The sequence below is a fragment of the Chiloscyllium plagiosum genome, unplaced genomic scaffold (genome assembly GCF_037043375.1).
Source record: "Chiloscyllium plagiosum isolate Xiang-an unplaced genomic scaffold, Cpla_swu_hap1 HiC_scaffold_12, whole genome shotgun sequence".
In the NCBI taxonomy this organism is placed as follows: domain Eukaryota; kingdom Metazoa; phylum Chordata; class Chondrichthyes; order Orectolobiformes; family Hemiscylliidae; genus Chiloscyllium; species Chiloscyllium plagiosum.
The window spans coordinates 107,576,221-107,588,666 of NW_028270150.1; the positions used below are offsets into that span (position 1 = coordinate 107,576,221).

Here is a 12,446-nt window from a genome sequence, read left to right on the forward strand (position 1 = left end):
TCCCCCTGTCTGCATGAGTTTTCTCCTGGGTACTCTGGTTTCCTCCCACAGTCCAAAGATGAGTTAGATGAATTGGCCGTGCTAAATTGTCCACTGTGCTCAGGGATGTGTAGGTTAGGTGCATTAGTCAGGGGAAATGTAGAGTAATAGATTCGGGGAATGGGTTGAGGTGGGTTACTCTTCGGAGGGTCGGTGTAGACTTGTTGGGCTAAATGGCCTGTTTCCACACTGTAGGGATTCTATGAAAATGGGTGGCTGGAAAGAATAGTGCAGGAAGGGAGGGCTTCAGATTCCTGGACACTGGTACTGGCTCTGAGAAAATAAAGTCAAATAGATCGCATCGAAACAGAGCTGGGACTGAGTTTCTTGCAGGAACCTTTGCTAGTGCTGTTGGGAGGGCTTGAAGCTAACTAACTAACCAAGAAACAATAGCAGAAGAAAAGCAGTGTTTATAAAATATTTGGGAATTGGCATTGACAGAGAGAATAACAAGTTAAACTGATGAAGTCAGAGTAAGGAAGAAAGAATTGAAATCTAAATCAGGGTTACTGTCTATGTAAGTGAATGCATGCAGTATAAGTTTGGAGAGTTTCGCACAGAGATTGCTGTGTGGAAATATGATGTTGTGGTGATAACACAGACCTGGCTCAGGGAAGGGCAGGACTAGATATAAATACTTCTATCCAGAACCTTGTATCCACAAGGTGTTCAGAAAAGATGGAAAAGAACAAGGGAAGGTGCAGTCTTGGTTAAGGAGCGCATCACAGAGCTGGAAAGAATCAGGATGTCTCAGGGGCTTCAAGGATATACTCAATTATATCAGAGCAAAGGAACATAAACCATGTAATTACTATTTTCTGGATTAGAGGTGCTGGAAGAGCACAGCAGTTCAGGCAGCATCCAAAGAGCAGTAAAATCGACGTTTCAGGCAAAAGCCCTTCATCAGGAATCAGCTCCTCGGATGTCATCTTCTATAGTCACACAAAGAGTAAATGAGTCACAAAAGAAGTAGGCCCCATGAAAGACCTCAAAGGGGATTATAATGGAATCTAAACAATTACTTTGCATCTGTAGCAAAAGAGTGCACTACCATCCCAGGCCATGCTGACCAAAGAAGAATCTGTCTGTAGAAGTATGCAAAATATATTTAAAAAGCTGTTGGTAATTGGGAGTTGACAAGACACCAGGATCAGATAGGATGTGTCCAAGGACTTTGAACGAAGTGACGGTGGACGTTACAGGGACTCAGGCTAAAATCTCTGAGTCTTCTCTAGACTTGAGGGAGGTGTCAGAAAACAGGGTAGTTGCAAACATTACGGCCTTGTTCGAGAAAGGTTGTAAAGATAAGCCCAACAATTGTGGAAAAGTCAGTTTCACATCAGTGGAAACTTCTAAAATTTCCTAACAGAATTAGAGGTCACAAGGAAAAAAAACTGAGTTTATTAGTGAGAGTCAACATGGATTCTAAAGGGAAAATCGTGTTCAACTAACTTGCTGGAGTTTTTTTGAGGAAGTAACAAAGTCTCAATGAAGATAACAATTGACAAAATGGATGCTGCCTGCCAGAAGTTGTTTGATACAATGCCACATAACAGACTTATGGGATATATTATCGGGCATGGAATAAAAGGGACAGTAGCAATGTGAATACAAAATTGGCTGTGTGATAGGAAACAGAGAAACGGTCAATGGATATTTTTAAGACTGGAGGAAGATTTGCAGTTGAGTCTCCAAGGGATCAATCTTGGGACCCTTGCTTTTCCTGACATATATTGATGATGTAGATGCTGATGTGCAAGAGACAATTTCAAAATTTGCAGATGACACAAAACTTGGAAGAATTGAAAACTGTGAAGGGGACAGTGTGGAACTCCAAAAGGAAATAGAAAGTTGGCAGATCGATGGCAGATGAAGTTGATTGCAGAAATGAGAGAGGTAGGAAGATCATATACAATAAGGTATAAGTCAAAAGGGGATACAGGAGCAGAGGAACTTGTGCACAGATCATTGAAGGTGGTACGAAGGTGGTACGACAGGTGGAGCACAGCTAATAAAACATACAGTTTCCATTCAATACCCTGTTAATAGAGTACAAGAGCAAGGAGGTGATATTGATCTTGTATAGGTTATTTGTCAGCTGGCGTATTGTGTACAGTTCTGGGCACTGCACTACAGGAAGTATGTGAATGCATTGGAGAGAGTGCGGAAGCAATGAGGGACTTCAGTTATGAGGACAGACTTAAGTAACTTGGAACTGTTCCAACTCAGGATAAAGAAACAAGAATAAGACCATTAGCTACAGGAGCAGAATTAGGCCAGGCAGACAGATGAGTCTGTTCCACCGCTCGATCATGGCTGCGCAAGGTGGTATGGTCAGGAGAGTGCAAGCAGCTTTTGAGAAGGTGAAGGCAACGCTAACATTTAGAACAATGTCAGCCACCCCTGACTTCACAAAACATTTTAAAGCGAAAATAAGTGCACAGTTTCAGCAGTACAAGACTATGTTCCTTTCTGACCTGTAGGATTGTTAATCTTATTGATGTAGAGCAGCATTAGGCATTTTGAGTAAAGGAAAAAAAACACCTGTCTGATACAGAACTTTGGTCGAGATACTACTTGCTACATGAGAGAGCAATACTGCCACAGATGTTCAGAGATGGTAAATAGTAACTCTCTCTCTCTCTTTACAAGAGTGAAAAGGATAAAAACTTAGAGTCAAAAGGCAGAATGCTATTACAGGCTTAAAAATCACACAACACCAGGTTAGGAAAACCCCTAGGTCTACCCGATTAGCTATTAAACCAAGATCAACCACATCACTCCACAGACAGTGTGTCATCATAACTAAAATCAGAAGGAGAGAGAACTGACTCTCCAACTTGTCGGCTGCACCTTTGATCCTTAGAATCGTTTAGCTTTGTCTACTTGCTTCAACTCCTAATATCAGTATCAAACAAGAGAGGGTGAGACAGAGACAGAGAGAAGAGAGAGAGAGAGAGAGAGAGAGAGATAGAGAGAAAGAAAGAAAGAATGAAAGAAAGAAAGAGAGAGAGTCATAAAGATGTACAGCACGGAAACAGACCCTTTGGTCCAACCCATCCATGCCGACCAGATATCCCAACCCAATCTAGTCCCACCTGCCAGCACCCGGCCCATATCCCTCCAAACCCTTCCTATTCATATACTCATCCAAATGCCTCTTACATGTTGCAATTGTACCAGCCTCCACCACATCCTCTGGCAGCTCATTCCATACATGTACCACCCTCTGCGTGAAAAAGTTGCCCCTTAGGTCTCTTTTATATCTTTCCCCTCTCACCCTAAACCTATGCCCTCTAGTTCTGGACTCCACGACCCCAGGGAAAAGACTTTGTCTATTTAGCCTATCCATGCCCCTCATAATTTTGTAAAGCTCTATAAGGTCTCCCCTCAGCCTTTGACAGTCCAGGGAAAACAGCCCCAGCCTGTTCAGCCTCTCCTTATAGCTCAGATCCTCCAACCCTGGCAACATCCTTGTAAATGTTTTCTGAACCCTTTCAAGTTTCACAACATCTTTCCGATAGGAAGGAGACCAGAATTGCACGCAATATTCCAACAGTGGCCTAACCAATGTCCTGTACAGCCGCAACATAACCTCCCAACTCCTGTACTCAATACTCTGATCAATAAAGGAAAGCATACCAAATGCCTTCTTCACTATCCTATCTACCTGCGACTCCACTTTCAAGGAGCTATGAACCTGCACTCCAAGGTCTCTTTGTTCAGCAACATTCCCGAGGACCTTACCATTAAGTATATAAGTCCTACTAAAATTTGCTTTTCCAAAATGCAGCACCTCGCATTTATCTGAATTAAACTCCATCCCTAATCAGTCCCTGCCTTTTCAAATACATGTACATCCTGTTCCTCAAGATTCCCTCCAACAACTTGCCCACCACCAAGGTCAGGCTCACCGGTCTATAGTTCCCTTGCTCATCTTTACCACCCTTCTTAAACAGTGGCACCACGTTTGCCAACCTCCAGTCTTCACAGGTGAGGTGCCGGACGATCGATGATACAAATATCTCAGCAAGAGGCCCACAAGAGTTCTCGGGTATACCTGATCAGGTCCTGGGGATTTTCCACCTTTAACCGTTTCAAGACATCCAGCACTTCCTCCTCTGTAATCTGGACATTTTGCAAGATGTCACCATCTATTTCCATATAGTCTATATCTTCCATATCCTTTTCCACAGTAAATACTGATGCAAAATATTCATTTAGTATCTCCCCCATTTTCTGTGGCTCCACACAAAGGCCGCCTTGCTGATCTCTGAGGGGCCCTATTCTCTCCCTAGTTACCCTTTTGTCCTTAATGTATTTGTAAAAACCTTTTGGATTCTCCTTAATTCTATTTGCCAAAGCTATCTCATGTCCCCTTTTAGCCCTCCTTATTTCCCTCTTAAGTATACTCCTACTTTCTTTATACTCTTCTAAGGATTCACTCGATCTATCCTGTCTATACCTGACATAGCTGAAAATGTGTTGCTGGGAAAGCGTAGCAGGTCAGGCAACATCCAGGGAACAAGAGAATCGACGTTTCGGGCATAAGCCCTTCTTCATATATCTGACATATGCTTCCTTCTTGAGAGAGAGAGAAAGAGAGAAAGAAAGAGAGAAAAGAAAAAGAAAAGAAAAAGAAAAGAAAGAAAAGAAAAAGAAAGAGACAGACAGAGAAAGAGGGACAGACAGAGACAGAGAGACAGAGAGACAGAGAGACAGAGAATGAGAGACAGAGAATGAGAGACAGAGAATGAGAGACAGAGAATGAGAGACAGAGAATGAGAGACAGAGAATGAGAGACAGAGAATGAGACACAGAGAAAGAGAGACAGACAGACAAAGAGAGACAGACAGACAGACAAAGAGAGACAGACAGACAGACAGACAAAGAGAGACAGACAGACAAAGAGAGACAGACAAAGAGAGACAGACAAAGAGAGACAGACAAAGAGAGACAGACAGACAGACAAAGAGAGACAGACAGACAAAGAGAGACAAAGAGAGACAGACAGACAAAGAGAGACAGAGAAAGAGAGCGACAGACAGACAGAGACAGACAGACAGAGACAGACAGAGAAAGAGAGACAGAGAAAGAGAGACAGAGAAAGAGAGACAGACAGACAGAGAAAGAGAGACAGAGAAAGAGAGGCAGAGAAAGAGAGAGACAGACAGACAGACAAAGAGAGACAGAGAAAGAGAGACAGACAGACAGAGAAAGAGAGACAGACAGACAGAGAAAGAGAGACAGACAGACAGAGAAAGAGAGAGACAGACAGAGAAAGAGAGAGAGAGAAAGAGAGAGAGAGAAAGAGAGAGAGAGAAAGAGAGAGAGAGAAAGAGAGAGAGAGAGAAAGAGAGAGAGAGAGAGAGAAAGAGAGAGAGAGAAAGAGAGAAAGAGAGAGAGAGAAAGAGAGAGACAGGCAGAGAAAGAGAGACAGACAGAGAAAGAGAGACAGACAGAGAAAGAGACAGAGAAAGAGAAAGACAGAGAGACAGACAGAGATAGAGAGAGACAGACAGAGATAGAGAGAGACAGACAGAGATAGAGAGAGACAGACAGAGAAAGAGAGACAGACAGAGAGACAGAGAAAGAGAGAGACAGATAGAGAAAGAGAAGGAAAGAGAGAGAGAGAGAAAGAGAAAAAGAAAGAGAGATCTCAGATTGTGAAAAATGCTTACCCAAGCTGTAGTTGGAACTGTGCTGTTGGGAGGCAGGGGCGAGTGTCTGTATGATGTGTTGGCCTCAATCCTCTGAAGGAACTGCTGGTTTGCTCTGGGAACACACAAAGTCATTATGCATTTGAGCTAATATTGGGACATTCTAAAAGAGAACACAGCCAAAAACCAAAAGTTGACTTCTGCTTTCAACACAACTGCATTATTCCCAATACATACAAGACTGATCAAAACATAGGTGGGGGAACACCAATGGGTTAGGAACAGGATTAGTGCTTGAAAATTTTGCTTCCAAGAGAAACACATTAGTTCATAGGATGCCAGAGTGAAGAGATTTCTGGCACAAAACACTCTCAATGTTGTTGGAACATCTCTGAATCTGACACTTTGGTCTTGAGTTCTCTTTTGAATTCAGAATTTACTGCTGCAAATAACGGAAAGATTAACAGCACTGCTGCTCATCTGTAAATTTACCAGGCAGTTTGTGGGGAGGAAGTGGTGTTGTTGTGAAGTGGGAATCACGGCAATTTCTAGCTGGACCTTCACCATCACCCTCTCGTCAGCTCATCCTCAAACTCCCATGAGAGTAATGGGATTACATATTGCCTGTCAAAACTGCCCGAGGAGGTTAGGACTGGTCATAAAAGAATAAATGTATTAATAAGGCTTTCCTCAGGAGAGCCCCAAGCTCTGTAATGGGGGTGTCCAACACATCAGCGCAAAAGATGCATTCACATTAATGTTCAGCCAGACGTGATGAGTGGATGATCCATCTTGGCCTCCTCCAGAGGTCCCCAGCATCACAGGTACCAGTCTTCAGCCAATCTCATTCACTCCACATAGTTGGAGACACTGGATACTGCAAAGGTGGTGCGCCTTGATGACATTCTGGCAATGGCACTGAAGATTTGATCTCCAGAACTAGCCATGCCCTGAGCCAAACACTTCCAGTATAGCTACAACACTGGCATCCAAATGACAATGTGGAAAACTGCCCACATATTTCATTGTTAAAAATCACACAACACCAGGTTATAGTCCAACAGGTTTAATTGGAAGCACACTAGCTTTCGGAGCGACGTTCCTAAAGCTAGTGCTTCCAATTAAACCTGTTGGACTATAACTTGGTGTTGTGTGATTTTTAACTTTGTACACCCCAGTCCTACACCGGCATCTCCAAATCATGACACATATTTCATGTGCACAAAAAGCAGAACAAATCCAACCCAACCAGTTAGCTTCCTATCAGTCTACTTTCGATCATCAGTAAAGTGATAGACAGTGTACAGCATCTACTCGTAATAACCAGCTCACTGATTCACAGTTTGTGGTCCACAGGGTCACTCAGTTCCTGACCTCATTAGACTCTTGGTCTAAACATGGACAAAAGAGCAGAGTTCCAGGGATGACGTGAGAGTGAAAGGCCTTGACATTTATTGTGTCTTGCGGGATATTTTAAGTTTTAGTACATGGGCCTCAGTTATTCATAAGTTATCAATGGCTTGGAGCGGTGAACCAAATGTAATATTTCCAGATTTGAAGATGACAAAATACGCAGTGGCAATGTGTTGACATTAAGATGTAAAGCACCTTCTGGAGGATTTGGACAGTTAGTGAATGGGCAAGAGCATGCAGATAGAATATAATATGGGAAAATGTGATGTTATTCACTTTAACAGGTTCAAAGTGACCTAGGTGCCCTTATTGATCAGTCACTGAATGTTAACAAACAGGTGCAGCAAGCTATTAGGAAAGATAATGGATCACTAACCTTTTATAGCAAGAGGGTTTGAGTACAGGAGAAGTTGTTTTCACTAGAGTGTTGGATGCTAAGGGGTGACCTGACAGAAGTACATAAAAAAATGAGATCAAAAGTTACCAGATTATAGTCCAACCGGTTTATTTGCAATCACAAGCTTTTGTCAGGCTTGTGATTTCAAATGAACCTGTTGGACTATAACCTGGTGACTTCTGACCTTGTCCACTCCAGTCCAATACTGTCACCTCCACAAAATGAGAGGCATGGATAGGGGAGATAGGTGGAGGGAAATGTCAAAGACTAGGGGGCATAGGTTTAAGGTGGGAGGAGAAATGTTCAAAGGAAAAAGTGTGAGGCAAGTTTGTTTTTAAAACATAGAGGGTTGTAGATGAGGTGAGGTGGGGGGGTGGAAGAAGCAGACATTTGCAACATTTAAAAGGCACTCGGTAGGGATTCCGAGAGACAGGATTTACATGCATTTGGAAAGGCAAGGACCGATTAGAGGTAGTCAACACGGCTTTGTGCATGGGAAATCATATCTCACTAACTTGATAAGAGTTGTTTGAAGAAGTGACAAAAGATTAATGAAGACAGAGTGGTAGCCGCTGTCTTTCTGGATTTCAGCAAGGCATTTGACAAGGTTCTGCATGGTAGGCTAGTTAGTAAGGTTAGATCACATGGAATCCGAGGGGAGCTATCCAATTGGATACAAAAGTGGATTGAATGTAGGAGACAGAGGGTGATGATTGAGTGTTGTTTCTAGTCTGGAGGCATGTGATCAGCAGTGTGCCCGCAAGGGTCAGTGATGGGTTCCCCCGTTTTCTTATCATTTATGTAAATGATTTGAATGTGAATATAGGAGGTATAGTTAATAAGTCTGCAGGTAACACCAGAATTGGCAGTGTAGTTGACACTGAAGAAGGGTATCTCACAGTACAACAAGACTTGATCAGGTGGGCCAAGAAGTGGCATATGGAGTTTAATTTAGATAAATGTGAGGCGTTGCATTTTGGTAAGGCAAACCAGGGCAGGACTTACACAGTTAATGGTAGGGTCCTGGGGAGAATTGCCAAACAAATCTGTTTGGTATGCTTGCCTTCATTGGTCAGTGCATTGAGTATGTGAGTTGGGACACCATGTTGCAGCTGTACAGGACTTTGGTGAGGCCACCTTTAGAATAATATATTCAATTCTAGTCTCCCTGCCATAAGAATCTTGAAAGGGCACAAAAACAATTTACAAGCATGTTGCCAGGATTGAGCAATAGGGAGAATAGCTGACTAGGCTGGGACTATTTTCCCTGGAGCATCAGAGGCTGAGGGCTGACCTTATAGAGGTTTATAAAATCATGAGGGCAACAGATAGGGTGAATACCCAGGGTAGGGGAGTCCAAAACTAGAGGGCATAGGTTTAAAGTAGGAGGGGTAAGAAGCAATTCCAGGATTTTGCAAGACCCACCTCGTGCCATTTGCCTTACATACAAAAGTCGAAGCAGAAATCAGGAGGCTGGATGGTATGCTAATAACCAGGAAGACCAATAAAGAGCATTTAGAGAACTTGGACATAGGATTTAAATGTTTCTCCAAGTCAGGTATATACCTTAAGAGGGAAAAATGTGTTGCAGGTACCCAAAATGGCTTCCATGGGCTACAGAGTTGACAAGACCAGGTTACACTGGTTGGAAGATTGAAGGTGCCCCGGAACTTAGACCTTTCCTTGGATTGGTGAGTGATTACAGAAAGTTAATACGTAACTTGGCCTCCATCCTGGCACCCTTACATCTATTGAAAAAGGGTCAGCATTGGAAATGGTCTCATAGCGAAGACGTAGCTTTTCGGGAAGGGAAGAAGCAGCAGCTATCATTGTCTAAGGTGTTGGCACACTACAATCCCGGGCGAGAGGTGGTGCTGATATGCAATGCCTCCCCATACAGTATTGAGGCCGTGTTGGTCCCCCTATGACCCAACAGAGAGGAACGTCTGATGATATATGCTTCCTTGACTTTGGATGATGCCGAACAAAGATTCTTCCCAAATAGAGAAGGAAGGTTTAGCGGTCATCTTTGGTGTGACAAAGCTCCATCAATCTCTTTACTGATGTACCATTGTAATGGTAATGGAACACAAACTTTTTGATAGTGGCCCATAGCTTCAGGTCAAAGTCAGCAGTGGGCTCTTATTCTGAGTGCACACCATTACAAGTTGGAACACCATCAGTGAGGCCAAGTGGTAAATGTAGATGCTTTGAGCCATTTCTCACTGCAGACACACCACTGGTCGTTCTGCCCCTAGAGTCCATTCTGGTTTTAAACTTTACTGGACACCCTTCTAGTCACCACTGACAATATCAGACTATGTGGGAATAAAGATCCTGTCCTGGCAAAACTAAAACAGCTAGTGGTGATGGGGGAAACCAAAAGGGCCATCACAACCAGAATGGAAATCTTTCTGGACCCGGAGAGACCAGATCACCGTAGAGGACATTTTACTGTGGGGAGTAAGCGTGATAGTCCTGAGTAAAGGTCACCGCCAGATACTGGCTGAACTCCACCAGGGTCATCCAGGGGTTTTGAAAATGAAGGGGTTGTCTGGTGGCCAGGATTAGATGCTGACATAGCTGTGTTATTGGGGCAGTGCCTGGAGAGCCAACATGGACCAATATCATCAGTAGGTCCCCACATTAGAGGAAATGGCCAAGTGAACCCTGGACTCAGTCCTTTCTTGGGCTCTGTTTTTAGTCATTGTGGTAGCCCATTCAAAGTGCTTGGACATGCAGAGAGGTCATTCGTCAAACAGGGACACCAGTTGAAAAGTATCTTTTGCAATACGGACTCCTGGAAGTGTTGGTCCAGATGATGGGCCATCATTTACCAGCAGGGAATTTGAGTGTTTCCTAAAGTTGAATGGTATTCAGCATGTAAGGCCGGCTCCATTACCATCCATTGTCCAATGATCTGGCAGCAAGAGCAGTCCAAACTTTGAAGTCAGGCTTAAAGTAATAGGCTACAGTCTCATTAATACCATACTGTCCTGGTTCCTGTTTGCATATAGGACCACCCCTCACATAATTACAGGGACAGCTCCAGTGGAGTTGCTAATGGGGAGAAGACTCCATGTTGGGTTAAACCCGATTTTTTTTCCTGAATGGGGGGGCTGGTGGTGGTGGTGGCAGTGAAACAATACCAGGAATGCCATGACTTACAAACTTCATGTAGGAGAGATTATCTGTCTTAAACAAGCACATGGACCACATGGGGAAGGAGCAAAACATAACCAGCCCCTCAGAACAACCAGAAAGGCTGTCATCACCCCTGGGCTCTCTCCTCCTCCTAGCAAAGAAGCCAGGGGATGAGACAGACATGGCAGACGTCGCAACCTCAACGCTGTTACCACCAGAAGAATAATGGCTGAGATGCTCCAGGCACAAGAGGTGGTCTACTGTCTGTACATGCTACCATCACCTGAGGCACAGTCAGACAAACTGGACCAGGTTCAGAGGAACCCCAGGAGAAGCTACAGGGAAAATGGGTCTGTGTCCCCGGACTCAGTGTATCCCCAACTTGTAACTGTGTGCACTCAGAGGGCTGTAGTGATTGGAATGAGGTCAACCAGGTGGATTTCATAGAGTGATGTCCCTGATTGGGGTGTTAATCTGGTCCAATCGGAGTCCTGGCTGACAGTGTTCAGATTCTGTACACACTTTGAGCTGGCACAGAGCTAGCTGAGTCAGTGTCGTATACTACGCACGTGTAAACAGAGATGAGGTGACAGCATATTGGCTTTCGTTGAGTTAATTCATGGATGTTCACAGTGCAACGTTAAACACCATTGATAACTCAAGGGTTATACCCGAAAGGTCTACCTTTTGATACTGCCTGGTTTGCTGTGTTCTTCCAGCCTCCTGCTTGCCTGCCTCAGATACTGAAGCAGTGCATGTTCAAATGCAGCAGAATCTAACAAAATATCCAGATTTGGGCTGATAAGCGAAAAGTTATATTTGTGCTATAAGTATCAGACAATGACCATCTTGAACAAGGGAAACTAACCATTTCCCCTTGACACTCAAGGGTATTATCAACAATTGCCTCTTCATTAGCAAGCAGCTGAACACACTTGTGGGGGGCACGGTGGCCCAGTGGTTAGCACTGCTGCCTCACAGCGCCTGTAGACCTGGGTTCAATTCCCGCCTCAGGCGACTGACTGTGTGGAGTTTGCACATTCTCCCCGTGTCTGCGTGGGTTTCCTCCGGGTGCTCCGGTTTCCTCCCACAGTCCAAAAGATGTGCGGGTCAGGTGAATTGGCCATGGTAAATTGCCCGTAGTGTTAGGTTAAAGGGGTAAAGGTAGGGGTATGGGTGGGTTGCGCTTCGGCGGGTCGGTGTGGACTTGTTGGGCCGAAGGGCCTGTTTCCACACTGTAAGTAATCTAATCTAATCTAATCTACAAAACAGCTCACTGAATGGCACTGCATCCACAAACATCCACTCTTATCATCACCAATGCTCAGTAGCTCAGTACCATCTACAAGATGTACTGCTGAAATTCTCTCAGGCCTCTTTCGACAGAATGTGGAGGAGTTGGTGTTGGACTGGGATGGACAAAGTTTACAAATCACACAACCACCAGCTTATAGTCCAACAGGTTTGTTTGGAAGCACTAGCTTTTGGAGCGCTGCTCCTTCAATCAGGTTGTCAACCAAAGCTAGTGGTTCCAAATAAACCTGCTGGACTATAACCTGGTGTTGTGTGATTTTTAACTTTGTCCTTAGACAGCCCCTTTCAAACCCCATGACTTCTACCATCAAGAAGGACAAGGGAACACTACCACCTACAATATTCCCTACAAGCTCCTCACTATCCTGACGTGTTTCTTCAGAGTCACTGGGTCAAACTCAAGCTCCTTCCTGAACATATGTGGGTGTACCTACATAAAATGGAGTGCAGTGGTTCCAAAAGGCTACTCACTACCACTT

General features: G+C 44.1%; 1 protein-coding gene across 2 annotated transcripts in view; it reads right to left on the reverse strand.

Annotated features, from left to right (window-relative positions):
• The window catches only part of epsti1 (epithelial stromal interaction 1), a 101,126-nt gene that overhangs the window by 14,860 nt on the left and 73,820 nt on the right, over positions 1-12,446 (reverse strand). For both annotated transcript variants that reach the window (XM_043694425.2, XM_043694422.2), the window contains exon 6: positions 5,721-5,814. In XM_043694425.2, the coding sequence (XP_043550360.2) occupies positions 5,721-5,814 (94 nt within the window). The remainder of the gene's footprint in view (positions 1-5,720; positions 5,815-12,446) is intronic.